Source organism: Capra hircus, chromosome 14 (genome assembly GCF_001704415.2).
Source record: "Capra hircus breed San Clemente chromosome 14, ASM170441v1, whole genome shotgun sequence".
Taxonomy (NCBI): domain Eukaryota; kingdom Metazoa; phylum Chordata; class Mammalia; order Artiodactyla; family Bovidae; genus Capra; species Capra hircus.
Genome location: NC_030821.1, coordinates 45,684,474 through 45,702,656, shown reverse-complemented (window position 1 = coordinate 45,702,656; position 18,183 = coordinate 45,684,474). Strand labels below are relative to the sequence as shown.

The 18,183-nt window shown below is 36.8% G+C and overlaps 1 protein-coding gene across 2 annotated transcripts in view; it reads left to right on the top strand.

The window, feature by feature from the left end:
• TERF1 (telomeric repeat binding factor 1) overlaps window positions 1-16,275 on the top strand; it is a 40,144-nt gene extending 23,869 nt beyond the window's left edge. The window contains exons 7-10 of one of the 2 annotated variants that reach the window (XM_018058420.1): window positions 717-776; window positions 2,223-2,314; window positions 8,268-8,374; window positions 15,069-16,275. In XM_018058420.1, the coding sequence (XP_017913909.1) occupies window positions 717-776; window positions 2,223-2,314; window positions 8,268-8,374; window positions 15,069-15,245 (436 nt within the window). In that variant the 3' untranslated portion in view covers window positions 15,246-16,275. The remainder of the gene's footprint in view (window positions 1-716; window positions 777-2,222; window positions 2,315-8,267; window positions 8,375-15,068) is intronic. The other variant, XM_018058421.1, reaches the window with a different exon arrangement.

The following is an 18,183-nucleotide window of genomic DNA, read 5'->3' as shown; positions in this document are numbered from 1 at the left end:
TCTCTCCAAGTGTTATAAATTCCATCTTAGAAATGCTTCTCTAATCCATTCATAGCCTAGATTATTACTTAGCTTTGTGCCACAAAAATCCATCCTTGACATGACTTCCAGAGTTAGCTTTCCATTAAAATAAATCCATTTAACTCACTTCCCAGCTTAATAACCTCTCTTAGCTTTCTGTTTCCTATTAAATGGATTAGATTTTATTGCATGGGTTACAAAGCATTACATAGGCCCTTTCTGGTTTTTTGTTTGTTTATTTGTTTCCATATACACCTTGTCCCTAAGCATTAACCCCTTCCTGCCCACATACATGGGAGAGGGCAATGGCAACCCACTCCAGTGCTCTTGCCTGGCAAGTCCCGTGGACGGAGGAGCCTGGTGGGCTGCAGTCCATGGGGTCGCTAGGAGTCGGACACGACTGAGCGACTTCACTTTCACTTTTCACTTTCATGCATTGGAGAAGGAAATGGCAACCCACTCCAGTGTTCTTGCCTGGAGAATCCCAGGGATGGGAGAGCCTGGTGGGCTGCCGTCTGTGGGTCGCACAGAGTCGGACACGATTGAAGCGACTTAGCAGCAGCAGCAGCAGCACAGAGTTTCTTTCCAGAGATAACTTTTTATAAATTGAAATTTGACTTGACTATGTGGAAAGTACTATCCTTATGAACAATTTCTTATGTTTGCATTCTTACAAATGTTTTCTTCTTTTAAAGTGTTAGTGACAAACAGTCTGCGGTAACTGAATCCTCAGGGGATACAGTATCCTTATTGAGGTGAAGTAAATTTGACATTTTTCTTCTCTGTTTTTCAAATCTTTGAAGCAGTTCATGCAAACTTAGGTAGATTATAATAGCTGCATGCAAACACTATGATTTGAAGAATGTCACAAAGTTTTAACTTACCTCAACAGATATTAAGACCCTTGAAATGGCAAACTGTGGAGACCTGCCTCTTCAGATCCTGGGTTGTTTGACATTGTTTCTGCAAGGAGCACACAAGCAGGGAGTCCTTGAATTTAAAGCAGATAATTAGTAAACTTGATTCTATCAGAAACGAGGGCATGATGCTAGAGCAGGAAAGGGATGGAGGTTACATTTCTGATAATGTCCCAAATCCTGATTTTAAGAAATTAATTTAAAAACTCTTTAATCTGCTAGAAATTTTGTAACAGACAGTGTAGCATATTCAGAGAACATGAAGTCAAGATGAGTGATTGCCAAGCAGTTGGGATGCTAAGTGGAACCTTGGAAGGGGGTGGCTGATTTGGTGTGGAGGAGGTCACTGGAGATGAGGAATTAAGGGGCCAGGATGTTACTTGGTTTATTCATGTAAACATGGAAATAATTCATGGTAATGGCAACACTCAGAAAAAGATCTGTGAATGATGGGAAGTGCTTTGGAAGGATAACAAATGATTATGGAAAACAGTAAATGGCAATATGCCTCAAAGGCATGAATCCTCAAAGGCTGAGGTTTCTATGGAAACAGGATCCTGAAAGTGACAGGAAGGAGGAGGCAGGAAGTATAGAGACCCACCTGCGAAACCCTCTGATTCATGGAATGTAAAAGATGAAGCTAATCTCTACTCGAGGCCATGAACAGAGAAATGTACCCAGGGGAGAGCTAAACTTTAGACAAGGCATAGAAATTGAGACTGGCATTCCAGAGCACACAGAAAATTTGAGAAGGAAGGGAAAACATTTGTGGTTGCATTAGCATTTACAGGGTTAAAAGTATAGATTTTAGGTGATAATAAAAGAGCTGCCTAAGCTTAAGTGAACTTTTTTCCCCTCTCATTTTAGTTTGCCCCTTTATAAATTATAATAATACAAACTTTGCAGAATTGTCCAAATTTTCTGCCCCTTCCTATATTTCCAAACAATCTTACCTTTCCAAAAAGCCCTTTTTCAGAATCTATAATCGTGATATTTACCATCATATGTAAAAGAATTTGAAATTTCTCCAATTGAAAGGCCAGAAGGGTCTTGATTTCTGAGTAAATGAAGTAGAGAAAATAAGTGATGGGAGAGCAAAAAGTCTTGACAACAAAAATCTTAGCGACCAAAGGTTAAGATGAGGTACTGAGCAAGGGGAGCACCAAAGGAAACAGGCCAAAGTAGAAGCAGGTCCTAGATAGAGATTGAGACAAATCCTCTACCTTTTCCCATAGCCTTTCTAGTCTTTGCAGAGCAAATCACAAGCTTTTGTGTTTCATTTAGGTCTCACAAAAATCTCTTCTTATCTAAGTTGAAACGTGGAAACCAACAACAAGATTTTAATAAGAAAGAGGAAAGAGTGGAAACTTCTCAAAGTAAGTACACTTATTACAGGTTTAGGAGTGGAGAATTGATACTTCCTTGAGAGCAGTCCAACCCTTGACCTAACACCTCAACACGCAGACATACTTCAGAAAAGGAAAACACAAAAGGATTAAATCCCTTGGGTTCATAGAGTTAATTAGAGGTGGTGCTTAATTTAGAAAGTTAGAGTTGGTGCTTGGTATTTATGGTAATATTCTGTAAAGTCACCCTGAACACTTAGTGAATACTAAACACTTACAGAGGAGTACAGTGTTAGGTTCTTTTGAGTCTCTGGTGACAACGTTTTGATCAACTGATCAAAATATAACTTTGTTCTGTGTTTTTGTTGAAAGACGCCTATTTAGTATATATTACTGACTCATTACTGGAGAAGGAAATGGCAGCCCACTCCAGTATTCTTGCCTGGAGAATCCCTTGGGCAGAGGAGCCTGGCAGGCTATAGTCCATTAGCCTGCAAGAGTCAGGCTCACAAGAGTCAGACACGACTTAACAACTAAACCACCACCACCATTGATTCATTAACATTGAACCCACGGCCAACAGCCCTGTAACTCATGCCTAAGTGATGCTTATCTAACACACATACTTTTTTCTATAAGGAACATCATACATAGCCTTCTTGCACTTGGGAACCCTAGATAGCACTTCCACAATACACTTGGGAACCATTTTAAACAGCAAAATTACCTCCTGAAAGCCCAAAAATACAGCACTAAATAGACTGTAAAAAGAATTATTTCTAGTGTGGGAACTGAAATAGGAAGACAGAGCTTCACCTCGTTTAACCTCAGCTGGGAACATGACTCAGATATTTTGCCACTCTGTGCATGTCCACAAAAGCACTGCAAGTTTTGATTTTTGATTTACAGCTTTCAACAGGTAGGTGAATTTTCAAATACCAGAATCCATGACTGTTATGAGGATGGCTATATATAGAATCTAACTACTCTACTCATTGCATTTAGAGTTTATTATCCTTATAAAAAACATTGCTAGATTAAAAAAACAACAGTAACCAAAAAAATCTTAAAAGCAGTCCATAATTATTTTCAATTAGAATTTGATTGTAAATTCCTCCTTGATATGCATTCGTTCAAAAAATGTTTATTGAACCTATTGTGTTCTAATACAAAGATTTTTAAATCTTTTTGACTCAAATCTAAATACTTAATGATCAATATAAAAATAATAGATGTACCACCTTGATGCCAGGTACATGGTAGACCTGCAGTAAAACTTTAAAAAAAATTTTATTGATGTAGAAATGATTTACAATGTTGTGTTAGTATCAGGTGTACAGCATATTGAATCTATTTTACAAATACACGTGTACACTAGGCCATTGCAGAGCACTGAGTAGAGCTCCCTGTGCAATATATGCAGTAAATACTAATTGAATAAATTTATTCATAGCAGATGGCCAATGATAGGACAAAGAAATACTTGCTTCATGTTGGTGAAGTTCCTAGGAATGACTAGGAATCAAAACTTTACTTTCAGTGTATGTGGTGCCAAAGTGAGCACTGGAGTCCTAATCCTAAACTAAAATAAATTGGAGGGTTTTTCCTGGACTTTTAATTTCATAATACAAAGTTCAGAGAAATGGAAGTATACACTTTTCTACACTGTTGTTGATCAGTAATTAGACTGATGAAAACTATAATCTTTGTAGAGTGGTTTGGCAGTGACTGGATATTAAACAGGTAATCCTATGAGTTTTAGTACATTTCTTAACTTTTTGTTAGCTGTTAGTAATATATACGTGTGTGTGTGCGCATGCGTGCACATGCTTAGTCCGTTAGTCATGTCTGACTCTTTACTACCTCACTATCCATGAAAGTTTTCAGGCAAGAATACAGGAGTGGGTTGCCATTTCCTCCTCTGGGGGATCTTCCTGACCCAGGGATCCAACCCACGTCTGTTGCATCTCTTGCATCACTGAGTTCCATGCAAAAAAATTTCACCAGTATTTAGTGAAAAGATGAATATTTGAATTAGAAGCTTTTTACCCATAAACTCACTTATTCCTCAAAACAATCTGAATCAGTGCATTTGTTTTTTAATCACCCCCGTTTTACAGATGAGAAAGCCAAGACAAAAAGAGGTTAAGTGTAGAAAGCCCTTGGTCATATAGATCATGAACAGAACCAAAGCCACAATAACATTTCTGACTTTTTAGAGCCCATGACCTTAAATGCTGAGATAGATAAACTGCCTCAAGGGACGGATAGAATCGAAGCAAATAAAAATTTAGTAAAAAGTGATGAGGTTATATATGTACTTACTTAAAAGTATATTTACATTTAATTTTTAAGAGGTGAAACTGAACGATTCAATGAAGTTCACATAAATGCTATCTCATAAGAAATATATCAATAAACTATGATTCCTTCAAAATGAAGAATAAATAATAATAAATGCTTTGATAGTGTGGGTCAGATTGCCTCTATAACAGTAAATATAAACTTTAGACTACTGATGATTTCAACTGTAATGGATGAGATTAGCAAAAAATAATAAAAGATTTGACCAAATATAGTATTCTTTGGAAATACTTTTCCTCACAACTTTACAGATTTTGTTTCTCTATTTTCTAACTTGATGAGTGTTGTTATGGACAGTCTTGATATCAACTTGACTCGCCTCCCTTTGTATATGAGTGGCTTTTTCTTCATAGATGCCCAGTTTTTCTAATTTGTGCGTTTAATGCTATAAATTCTCCTTTTATTACTGCCTTAGTTTCATCCCTATATAGTATATTTTTATTTTCATCAAAATATATTTTTTATTTCCATTGACACTTTTCTCTTTGATCATCTGGGCTATTAAGAAGCTGTTTGTTAAATTTTCAGATATTTAAAGATAATGATTTACAGTTAATTCTGTTCCAGCCTGAAGGTATACTTTGTAGGGTTTCTTTTTCTTTGTTAAGACTAGCTTTATGTCCTAGAATATGACTGTTGATATATGCTTCAGAACGTGAATTCTGCTGTCGTTGAGTATACAGTGTTACAAATGTCGATTAGGTCAAATTGATTCATAGTGCTTTTCAGATGTTCTATATGCATGCTTATTTTTTGTCTTCTTGTTCTACTAATTACTGAGAGAAAGAAGTATTGAAGTCTCCAGCTATGATTATGAATTTCTCTTCATTGTTAATCTGTTAATTTATTTTTGCGTTTTTAGTCCTCTAGCACCTGTTTGAACAATTCACAATATGAAAATCTGTTCATAACTAGTGTGGTTTCCATTAGCGTTACCAACACATATGGTCTCCCCCTGCAGTGATACCATATCGTCTCTATTACTGTAGTTTAGAAATAACTCAGTATGTGACAGAGTAATTTCCTTCATTATCCTGTTATTCTTTAGGAACATCTTAAGTGTTCTTGGTGTTTTGGTCTTCCATATTGTCAGAGGTGGGAGGAAACTTCATAAAAGATTGCAAGCAGTGAAGCTGCTACCACTCCGTAGGTGCCACAAAGTGTACAACGAGACTTAATGGGTCGGAACAGGACAGTTTGCTACAGTACAGCAGATTGTGTATGGCAACAGCATAGTTGTGCTGGTTTCCCTCCCTCGCCAGGTCCCAAAGACAGCATAATGCACCCAGGTGGATGCTGCACAGGCAGTAGGTTGTACTGCAAAGAGGAACTTGGGGCCAAGGGTACTTTTTGAGTAAGCAACAAGCAAATAATCCAGTTCCCTTCTCCAAGGGAGAATAGTTACATGGTGGTCAGCCTGTGGTTCCAGTGACCTATTTAGGTACCTGACTAACTGCAGAAACTGTTTAGTAAAATCTTAGCAAGAACTATAGGAATGCTCAGAGCTTATGAATAATTACCTGTCCTAAGACATAATTTTAGAATAATCTTGTTAAGTTCTACAAAGAACCCTATTGAAATTTTATTTGAAATTACATTGTAATAGATAATTTTGGAGAGAGCTGACACATTTATATTGTCTTCCTTCCCTGGTGGTGCAGAGGTTAAAGCGTCTCCTTGCAACGTGGGAGACCTGGGTTCGATCCCTGGGTCGGGAAGAACCTCTGGAGAAGGAAATGGCAACCCACTCCAGTATTCTTGCCTGGAGAATCCCATGGACGGAGGAGCTTGGTGGGCTACAGTCCACGGGTCGCAAAGAGTTGGACACAACTGAGCGACTTCACTTTCCTATGCACAAAAGCATTTCTCTATTTAGATTGTCTTATGTATATTTTTCTTACAGCATGTATGTGTGTATACACACACTTACAAATATAGTAAAACTTTATAATTTACTGCATGTGGATGTTAACTACTTTTGCTAGATTTATCCCTAAGCATGTTTTGTATTTTGTTACTATTGTAAATATTATCTTTTGATTATTTAAATATTTTAACTGTTGCTAATGTACAGAAATACTGTTGAGTTTTGTTTATTGATCTTGTATGGAACCATCTTGCTAAATCCTTTTTAAATTCTATGTGTAGATTCTTTTAGGTTTCTGTACAGTACAGTAGGGATGAGGGGCTCCAACTCTTTGCAGTCAACACATACTGCTATCTCTGCCTCAGAAACAAAGGGATTGATAAGTGACTTACCTGAGGGTAGGCAGCTGAAACAGATGGCATAAAATCAGAACTCAAACCCTAGTTCTTTTGATTCCACATATTGTCATATCTAATGGGACAAACTTTTATGCACATTTTAAAAGATTTATAAAATGAAAACATAGGTACTATATTTATTTTTAAAAATCTGTATAAGTGAACCTATGTAGTTGAAAACCACATCATTCAAGGATCAACTATATATATACAATTTTCTTTCAATAATGACCATTCTATTTCTTTTCAGTTGCATATACATTTATTTATCTTACTAAACTGTAAATAAGAGAAATATTTATTTCTTACACTGTGTCAGATATTCCTTAAACATTAATTTAAGAAACTACAATGATCCTATAAGGTAAATATTCCTTTTTTTTAAGCAGATGATGAAAAGACAGGTATTTGGAGGTGAAATGGCTTGTTCAAAGGCATGAAAGAATCAAGATTCAAAGCACATCCCCTCTGATTTTTTTTTTCATTCTTTGTTTTTTTTTTTTTTTTTGCAGCTCTGTAACTGACAATCAGCAGTTAGTCCTCATTCACACTATCTAGATTTTTTTTTAAGTGGTGGTAGTTAAATCGATAATGAATATATAAATCTTCCTTGATGAATCCTCATTACATTTTCTGAGACAACTGCACACAGCTAGATGCAGTGTGAGGCATTCCTTATTTTTTGGCCCAGACAGCTTTGTTGAGCCCAGTGCCAGTGCATGCATATGGAGTTCTCATCTCCTTCATGGCATGTTTCCAGATCTCGCTGAGTGCCAGAGGGACTTCTTTCTTTCTTTTTGGCTGCACTGGGTCTTTGTTACTGTGTGCAGGCTTCAGGGCAACTCTAGTTGTGGGGTGTGGGCTTCTCACTGCTGTGGCTTCTCTGATTGCAGAGGCTGGGCTCTGGGCACCTGGGCTTAGCTGCCCACAGCATGTGGGGTCCTCCTGGAGCAAGAATTGAACCCTGTGTCTCCTGCATTGGCACATAAATCCTCAACCACTGGACTACCAGGGAAGCCCCCACAGGCGCTTCTTGAAACCTACTCCATTGATATGTTTGTGGATGTTGATGGTGTCATCTCTGATTATCATCTCATTGATGGCAGAGTGCCCCTTCTCGCCACCCTCTGCAGGAGCGATTCTGCCAAGCCCTTGCTGGAAAGGAAACACATGCCCCCTGATTTTCAAAGGCTGATTTTTGCATTTATACCATACTGCTTCCAGATTCAAAGGAAAAAGATTAAACAGGTTTTTTTTAAATAGCTATAAAATAAATAGGAATTTCATGATAACCTTTAAAAATACAATTCTTTTAATGTAGGACAGTTTTTGATGACAGTGTTTCTGCTTTTAGGTGGAAGAAAGAAAAAGAACAGTAGACGAGCCACTGAAAGTAAGAGAATACGTATTTTAAAAAGTCAGCCTGTAACTCCTGAAAAGCATCGGTCTAGGAAAAAACAGGTACTTGTTTATTTTAATTTGATAATGCTTAATGTATATTAAAGTCATAAGGAGTAGTTGTGACTATTTCACATTATTTCTGTTCAACTCTAAAAAATCTTGAGAATAAAATGTTTCTTCTTTGCCATCTTAGATAAATTGATCAAATTGCCTATTCAGAGTTCACTCACATTTTAAAGATAATCTTGGGTATTAATGACATTTATTTAGAATTATCCATCTTACAGTCCATTCATCAGATGTAGGGTAAAACTTAAATCCCCATGATAAACTTATTTTCATATCTTCCTAACATAGGTTCAGTTTAAATAAGATTTTTGTGTGCTTTAAAAAAGGAGATACCATTTGACATAGAATTTTTCTATTAAGAAAGCTGAGTCAGTTTTAGGGCTCACTCATTTGTTTTTCCTCTCGGTGATTATAGTCCTATGCTATCTCTAGTTGCTAAAGCCATTGTTTACTGTTTTATCTGGTTTTCTAGTTGTTTACAGTAAATGAGTAAATTATTTAAGATGATTTTCTTTTTTGATAAGCTATTTGCAAATGGTTCATTGTTGATATGTTGGGGTAGGATCAAGTTCTGGACTCTCCAGGTTGGTCTAAAATCCAGAAGTCTCTGCCTTATATATTTGTCTTTTCTTGTGGTTCTTCTGGTAACAGTTCTAAATGGAATTATAGATGTTACTTAGTGATATACATCAAGAAAACGGTTTCTCTTTTTCATATATTTGAAGCAACATGTGGGATATCAACTGCACAATTAAATATAGGTGATATTGTCTATCACTATTTATTATGCCAAAAATTCTGTGTCTGGTTTTATTTTTAGCTTTCTACTGTTGGTGTTTTGGTGGGATAACTTGTTAGATGAGCAACCAATTTTATTTTTATTTTGTATTGACATTTGGATTCTTTAAAAATTTTGATTGCAATAGTCTTGCACAGTTTCTTGGACAGTTTCTTTCTCTTGCATTTGTATGTTAAACAAACAAAGGTATTTTTGCCTGCCTTATCACAATTTAAAAAGAGGCCTTCCTTTGTAAATTTATTCAGAAGAAAAGTAAGTGGCTTTCAACAATAAAGACTTTTTTCCCATGGATGGTATGTAATAGGAATTATTATACGGTATTTTTAAATTATAAATGATATCACTGTTTAATATACATCATCTGTTTTATTTTAAAACATGTCTACACTACATTGAGCACCAACATACAGGTAGGTATGACCAGGAAACAAACTCACAGTCCTGTCTCAGCAGGCAGTGAGTTCAGTCTATGTCTTGAGGTCGATATTATTTTTCATAGTAAGAGAAAAAATATAGGAAAGATGAAAACATTATTCCCAACTCCTGTTGAGGAATCTGAATGATGAACTGGAAGGATATTTCAGTTTATAAAGCTCTTCCAAAGCCCCTTCTGTCAATCAGTTGATGTTTAAATATGGACCCCAGGGTGGTAGACCAGCTGGACTTGAGCAGCACAAGGGCACACTGTTTAAAGTAACATCCACATGTTACTACAAACAGTGGGAGGAATGGACTGTGCTTTCAGACTGATAGTTTACTCTTTCCTGTTTTATGAACCCATAAAATTTAGGGGATATCAAAACTGTACCACCGCAATCATGACACAGCATCTGCTCAGTATAAAAACTTTGTTTAGGGGGAAAAATCCAGTTGGCCCTTGGGAAAAAATGTCCTGCATTGGATGGTACAAATACATAATACTCAGTTATAAACCCACAAGAATATGTGCTTTATAATGAAGACTAGAAATCAGATCTCTAAGTCCAGCTGCTTTTTTAAAATTAGTATTTTATATGAGTATGTTTGCCTCCCATATCTTTCCTCTGAGGCAGAAAGGAAATGGGTAGAAAACTGGTAGGTTCTATTCTCAGAGACACACACAAGGTTTCTTTCTGTTTGGGGACTACTGTGGTTCTCAGTTTTCTAGAACAGTTGAGCCTCTGGCAGCTTCCTCAGCATCATGGTCTGAGATCTCCATATTCCTGAACAAAGCCAATTTGAAGGTTTTGTGTCATGGGAGAGAGAGGTCACCACTTTAGCTCTGGCTTTCTCATCTGAGAGAAATACAGGGGGTAGGTAGGAGCAGACCTTTGAGTCATCAAGTCATCACTGGAGAATACAGTAGAGCAAGGCTGTAGCTTCCCTGGTGGCCTTGTAAGGAACAATCCCTTCTCCAAAATATAGACTTATTATTTATCAGATAAAATAGATGCCTTTGAAATGATTTACATGGCAGTGGAAGGTAGTTGCTCCTTACATATTTCGAAGTTTTGATTTTTGACTTGATTATTCACACCAAATCAGGCTTTAAAAATAGACCAAACTAGGCTAGAATGTATACATTTCAACAGATAAGAAAGTACATAATGCCTGTGCCATTTACTGACATAGCGCTAGATCCAAGGACTCTGTTGGTGTAAATAAACGATACCATTTCTAAAGCATTGGGGTTTTTTTTTAAAAGGCATTAACAATGATATGCAATTTAAAAATATAAGTTGTATAACTTTTTAGCCTTAAGGAAAGAAAAGATTGGTGCATTTTAATTTGTCCCATGCTGTCTATATCTTGAGTTATGGGCATGGCTAGATTTAATTTTATTTTGCTCAAGAAGAACAAAAGACAAAAGAGAATATTTCCAAGGGCACAGTTTTTGCTTTTGTCCTGAAATACATTATCTTAAACTCTTAATTAACCATGTGTCATTATGAAGGGAATCTAGTATAACAGATCACCTGTACAAAACAAAGAAATGAAATTTTGAGTTTTAAGCAAAAAAGTAGACTTATGAAATTGTGCTGTCCTCATATTTTCTTTCTAATCTTAACACTGATAAGTCCATTGTGTCACTTATTCAGTTCCATCTATGAACAATAGAGGTTGACCTCTTTAAGTTTTCTAAACTTTTATTTTCGTTTTTGGCTACACTGTGTAGCTTGCGTGATCCTAGTTTCCCAACCAGGGCTGGAAGAGTATAGTTTCTGTTTGCTATATGATTACCGATATATTCCATATGGTGTTTTTTAAGACTCTTTCCCCTTTAAATCATAGATGAAAGTAAGCAAGGACTATAAAAAAAAAGCATTCAGATCAAACAATATAAGCCATAATCATGAAGTAACAATAATATATCAAGTTACAGTTGCTCGTTTTCAATAGAAGAAAAAAAATTAAATGTTTAATGTTAAACATTGTGGTTTTCAATTAACTTTTACTGACAAAATTATAACTTCTAGATCAGAGGTTGACAAACTTTCTATAAAGGGCTAGGCAGTGAGCCATATACAGTTTCTGTCACATATTCTTTTTATTGAAAACTACTTTTTAAAATGTAAAAACCATCGTTTAGCTCCTGTGCTGTACTGGGGGCAGTAGCCTGCCTAACCCTTGCTGAATATGATCCACTGGAAACACCATTTAAACTTTGGTTGCACTCAGGAACCTAAATAGTATTCAAGCAGAGGTTGTTATTTCTTCAGAGAAACGGGCTTTTGTATTTTATCAGATATCATCTGTGCTCTCTATTAAATATTACTGAGATTAAAACAAGGAAATGGTGCTATGTATATGAGATTTGCATAAATCAAAGGCTACTTTTTAAAACAGAATAAACATGTGGCAGCTTGTTACACAGCAAAAATTCTTAACTTGAAGGACCATAGAATTGATAAGTTTTCTTAAGGGGATTCTAAATGGCTCCTGAAATTTTGTGTAAAATGTTATGTACCTTCACTTGTCTGCAAAATGGATCCATAGCTTTCATCACATTCTCAAAGATTTTCGTGAACCCAGAGATTAATCAATAAGTACATCTCTCTCCCCTTTAAACTCCTTACTGCACACATGCAGAATTTATAACTCCTTTGGTTTTGTGTCAGTTAGTAATGAGCAGTGTGGTGAGGCTTTTAGGAGTGGTGACTGGTGAGGGAAGTGGGCTGGCTTGTCAGGACAGAAGGTCATAGGACAGATGTCAGTCTTTGTCTAGAGGGTGAGTAGTCTTACACTTGTAGGCAGCATCATTGCTGATAGGCGACAGCTCAAACAAACTTCTGCAGGAGGTATAATGATACTGCCAGTTTTATGGCATTGAGTCGTACACAAGATAATTTTGATCTCGTATTTGTCTGCAAGCACCTTGAGTTTCTTTTGGTGTGTCAGACAGTTGAGCTGGATTCTTTTTTTCTCTCTTTTTTTTTTAATTGCCATCTTGTTATTGTTCAGTCATTAGGTCATGTGCAGCTCTTTGTGACCCCATGCACTGCAGCACAGCAGTCTTCCTGGCCTTCACTATCTCCCAGAGTTTGCACAAACCATGTCTATTGAATCAGTGATGCCATCCAACCATCTCATCCTCTGTCATCCCTTTCTCCTCTTGCCCTCAATCTTTTCCAGCATCAGGGTCTTTTCCAAATGAGTCAGCTCCTCGCATCAAGTGGCCAAAGTTTTGAAGATTTGGCATCAGTCCAATATTCCAGTGAATATTCAATTGCCATCTTAGCCATTTTAAAGTGTATAGTTCAGTGTCATTAAACACCTCCTGTGCTACCTTACCACCATTCATCCACAGAGCTCTTTTTATCTTACAAAACTGAAACTCTGTACCCATTAAGCAGTAACGTCTCATTCACCCCGCCCCCACAAGCATCTGGCAACCAACTTTCTATTTTCTCTCAATTTGACTATTGTAGGTACCTCATATAAGTGGAAATCTACAGTATTTTTTCTTTTGTATTTGACTCCTTGCACTTAGCATAATGTCCTCATTTACCTTGAGGACAAGATCATTTCCCTTGTATGTGTCAGAATCTTCCTTTTTTAAAGCTAATGATATTGTATTTATATACCACTTTTTGTCTATTATGTGTAATACTGCTGTCAACAGGAGTGTGCAAATTTCAAGTCTCTGCACTCAGTTCTTTTGGCTGTATTCAAAAGAATATAGAATTCTACTCACAGGCAGAATTGTTGGGTCACATGATGCCTTTAATTTTCAAGGGACCACCACACTTTTCCCTAGCAGTCACGTAAGTTTTCATTCCCACCAATAGCACATAAGAGTTCCAGTTTCTCCACATCCTCACCAGCTCGTGTTATTTTCTGTATTTGGTTGGTTGTTTCATGGTTTACCTCCTAATGGGTTTGAGGCAATATCTTCCAGGGTTTTGGATTTGCTTTTCTGTAATGATTAAGTGATATTGAGCATGTTTTCAAGTGCTTATTGGCTATTTATATATCTTTTTTGGAGAGTTGTCTACTCAAGACCTTTATTCATTTAAAAAATGTATTTATAGTAAAACATAGCATAAAATTTGTCACCTTGTTTTTTAAGTGTATGATTCACTGGCATTAAATGCATTCACATTGTACAACAGCCTCTAGAGCTTTTTCATCTTGTGAAATTGAAACACTATGCTCGTTAGACAGCCCCCTATTTCCCTGCCTCCCGTTCTCGTCAACCATCATTCTACTCTCTGTTGCTGGGAATCTGACTACTGTAGATATCTCACGTAAGTGAAATCATACAGTATTTGCCCTTTCATGACTGATGATGGATGAATTTTTAAACCAAATGTGAGTCGCTGGGGAAATCATTCGTAGTTCGGAAACAGTAAATAATCATTCAGATGACCCTATGTATTGCTTCTCAGCATGTCAACAGAAGTAATAGTTAGTTGGTCACCTCTAGCAAATGCCAAGTATCAGTAATCTTTTTCTATGTATAATACTGAATTTGATTTTTAAAGTTTTTCAGTCATTTTCTCCAAAAACAAAATAATTATCTTTAATTAGTTTGTGTTAGTTGTGTTCTCGGAAATCTGTTGGAGAAAGTGAGAAGATTTTAGTCTTACGTGCGTGTGTACTTTGCCCAACATAGAACAGGGTTTTCGCTGAGTTCATTAGGAAAGAATTAAATATTCATAAGTTCTATTTGGCATTATATGAATCCTACACATCTCTAAGGCTTCCCAGGTGGGCACTAGTGGTAAAGAACTCACCTGCCAGTGCTGTAGACACGGGAGACTCGGGTTCAGTCCCTGGGTTGGAAAGATACCCTGGAGGAAGAAAGAATACTGGAGGGAGAAATACTCCAGTATTCTTGCCTGGAGAATTCCGTGGACAGAGGAGCCTGGCCGGCTGCAGTCCGTGGGGTCGCAAAGAGTTGGACATGACTGAGTACGCATGAGAGAGAGGAAGAGGGAGACACATCTCTAACCTGTTAACAGGTGTCAAATTTTAAGAGACTTTGTGGGCTTAAGTCAGACAAATTGGGTTTGTGTTTAGTTCTCACCCTTTATAGGTGTCTGACTTGGGGCAGCAGAGCCATAGTGTGTCATGCAAAATGAACAGTAATCTAGTCAGGACCCTTGATAATATCACCAGCACAAGATCTTACAGAAATATAAGATATGTTCACAGAATTTCTTCCACCGTTAAGAAATTGTAACATATTGGTTTTTAAAAAATTTGTATTTAGATATGTTAAAGAATTGTTTCTGTGAATAACTGTTCTACTTTTTATCCACTTTTGACAGATGTTAACTAGACTTATTGTGATGATCATTTCACAATATGTATGAATACTGGATCATTATGTTGTACACCTGAAACTAATGCTATTTGTCAAGAACTGGTTCTGTGATTAACTATCCTACTTTTCATCAAAAGGCATGGCTTTGGGAAGAAGACAAGAATCTGAGATCTGGTGTGAGGAAATACGGAGAGGGAAATTGGTCTAAAATACTATCACATTATGAATTCAACAACCGAACAAGCGTCATGTTGAAAGACAGATGGAGGACTATGAAGAAGCTAAAACTGATCTGTTCGGACAGTGAAGACTGAGAGTGTTTGCAGAGCTTGATGAGATGACAGTTTAACACTCTAATCACTGCATGTTGTTTGAAAGTTGGTCAAAACTCTGTTTAAAGCATTACAGTATTTTTTCTGTAGCACAGTCATTCAATATGAGGATTTGTGCTGTAAGAGCATTACCATCATTGTATTCTTTACGAATCTTTTTCCTTTAATAAAAAACATAAATTTTTTGGAACCCTAGTGCTTTCAATCCTCCTACCTCCAAACCCTATTCCGAAGCCTGATTAGAGCAAAAATATATTGCTGTTAACCTGCTGTATATGTGTGGGCTGACTTCAACTCTGACACTCCTAAAAGTGAAGTTTCTAAATCAGTGAATAAGAGGCCTTTGACATAAGGCGTAATGATTTATGACCTTAATATGTTAATTACTAACACATTTGCTTATAGAATGATAAATGTACAAAGTAATCTATGAGATATACTTAAAATTTCCTTTTAAGTAGTTTCATATAAAGGAAAAAACTTGAAAATGTAATACCCATAGGACAGAGTTTATACTGCTACCAAGAATAGCTTATGTTTCATTTAGGTACATTTGACTTTGGTTCTGGTGTTAAAACTTTGACAGAGATAGTTTAAATAAAGCTTCTTTATAACCTGGTGCTATAAATATCAATTTCTCTGATATTTTCATTTAGTTAGATAAATATCCGGCCTAAATAGCATTCTATAAATGTTTAAATTGGCTTTAAACATAATCATTTTAATGTCTATGATAAATAAACAAGATCCTGCACACCTTATTAGACAACTTTTGAGTTTTTACCAACATGTTCTTTAGAGAATTTTGTCAAAAACTAGAACTATTTAGCATTTTGAGTTATGTATGTTTTATTAATAAGTATGTGAAAATGCTTAAGTATTTGGACAAAAAATTAAATGATTATTTTGTCATTTGTTTTTCTTATTAAAGTTTTATACATTACTTTCTCATTGTTCCTGAGTTTGTGAATTTGTTGTCTTATATGTATAATAAATTAAAATGTGGATAATGTTTCCTGGTTCTGTCTGTCCTGCTACAGTATGGTTACGATCATTGTGTATACTGCAGACATTTTGATGATCAGTGCCAAAGCTGATGGCTTTTATTTATGAGCCAAAATAGACCAGTTTGTCAACCTCTTTCCAAACACCCTAAATCATCAAATCTAAACTGATAGGAACTATAAGATGCTCAGTTATTTCATGTGCCACTAAAAAAGATCACTATGAATTATGCTATAATGTGGTGCTTTCTTATTAGAATTTTATTTTTAATTAAAGAACTGTTATAGATTTATGTAAGCATAGATTTTTATTATATAACTTGTGGACACGTAGAAAAATGAAATAAGTTGGGTTATTGTATTCCTAAATGCTTCCTCATTTTTATCTGAATATTTTGAATTTTTAAACTGAAATTTATTCAGATATCTAGACTCACATACAGTTGTAAGAAATAATAGGTCCTTGTACACTTGCTCCAGCTTCCCCCATTGTCAGTTAAACCACAGTAAGTCACCATCAGACTATTGATATAAATCGTCAGTTTTATCCAGATTTTCCCAGTCTTGTACCCTGTGTGTACAGTGTATGTAATTCCAAACAACTTATCTCTTGTATAGGTGCATGTGTCTACCACAGGCAAGATACTGCAACACGGTGAGGATCCCTTATGTTGCTGCTCATCTTTCTCTCCTACATCATTCCTCCAACCCTTGGCAACCACTAATCTGCCCCTCATTTCTAAAACAATCATTAAAAAGGTTACATAGAGAATGACAAAGTGGGGAGTTCCAGAGAGCCTTCCTTTTTCTGAAGCAAATATTAAGCTGGCCAAAAAAAAAAAAAAAAACTATTAGAATCAACTTTTTGAAACGAATCTAATAACTTAAACGGGGAGTGCTCAATGAAAAAAGAGCCTGCTAAATTGTAGAGCATTCTGGTGGTTTTCTTTATCCTGCTTGAGGGGACCAGTGATATGTGTTGTCGGGGTGTAATTTGATGATGTGGGAGAGGCCAACACAGATCTTGTGCTCAGGATTGTGGTGGGGTGTTTCCATGTCTGGCAGTTCCCTGAGGGTTCAGAGATTTGCCTATGTTTTGCCCCTTCTGAACTCATGGGCTTTAAAAGTAGTGCCTACATCTGCCTGGGGTCAGAGAGAGCAGACAAATTGGGGAGCCTGGAAAAGAAGGTCAGTTCAGTTGCTCAGTAGTGTCCAACTGCGACCCTATCGACTGCAGCATGCCAGGCTTCCCTGTCCATCACCAAGTCCTGGAGCTTGCTCAAACTCATGTCCATCGAGTTGGTGATGTCATCCAATCATCTCATCCTCTGCCATACCCTTCTGCCTTCAGTCTTTTCCAGCATCAGGGTCTTTTCCAATGAATCAGCTCTTCCCATCAGGTGACCAAAGTATTGGAGCTTCATCTTCAGCATCAGTCCTTCCAATTCAGGACTGATTTCCTTTAGGATGGACTGGTTGGATCTCCTTGCAGTCCGAGGGACTCAAAGAGTCTCTCCAACATCACAGTTCAAAAGCATCAATTCTTTGGCGCTCAGCTTTCTTTATAGAGTCCAACTCTCACATCCATACATGACTGCTGGAAAAACCATAGCTTTGACTAGACGGACCTTTGTTGGAAAAGTAGTGTCTCTGCTTTTTAATATGCTGTCTAGGTTGGTCATAACTTTTCTTCCAAGGAACAAGCATCTTTTAATATGGCTGCATGAAATTAAGGTATGTGGTAGATAAAGGCTTTGAAAGTCTTGAGTAAACCAGGGAATCCAGAAGACCAGGCCTCTGTGCGCAGGACTAGACACAGTCTCAGGAAAGACCTGGGAGCACCCTAGGCCTCTGCTGTGTGATCCTAGGCTTCATAAGTGCCGGAGATGGAGGCTAAGGCAGAGTAAGTTATAGGT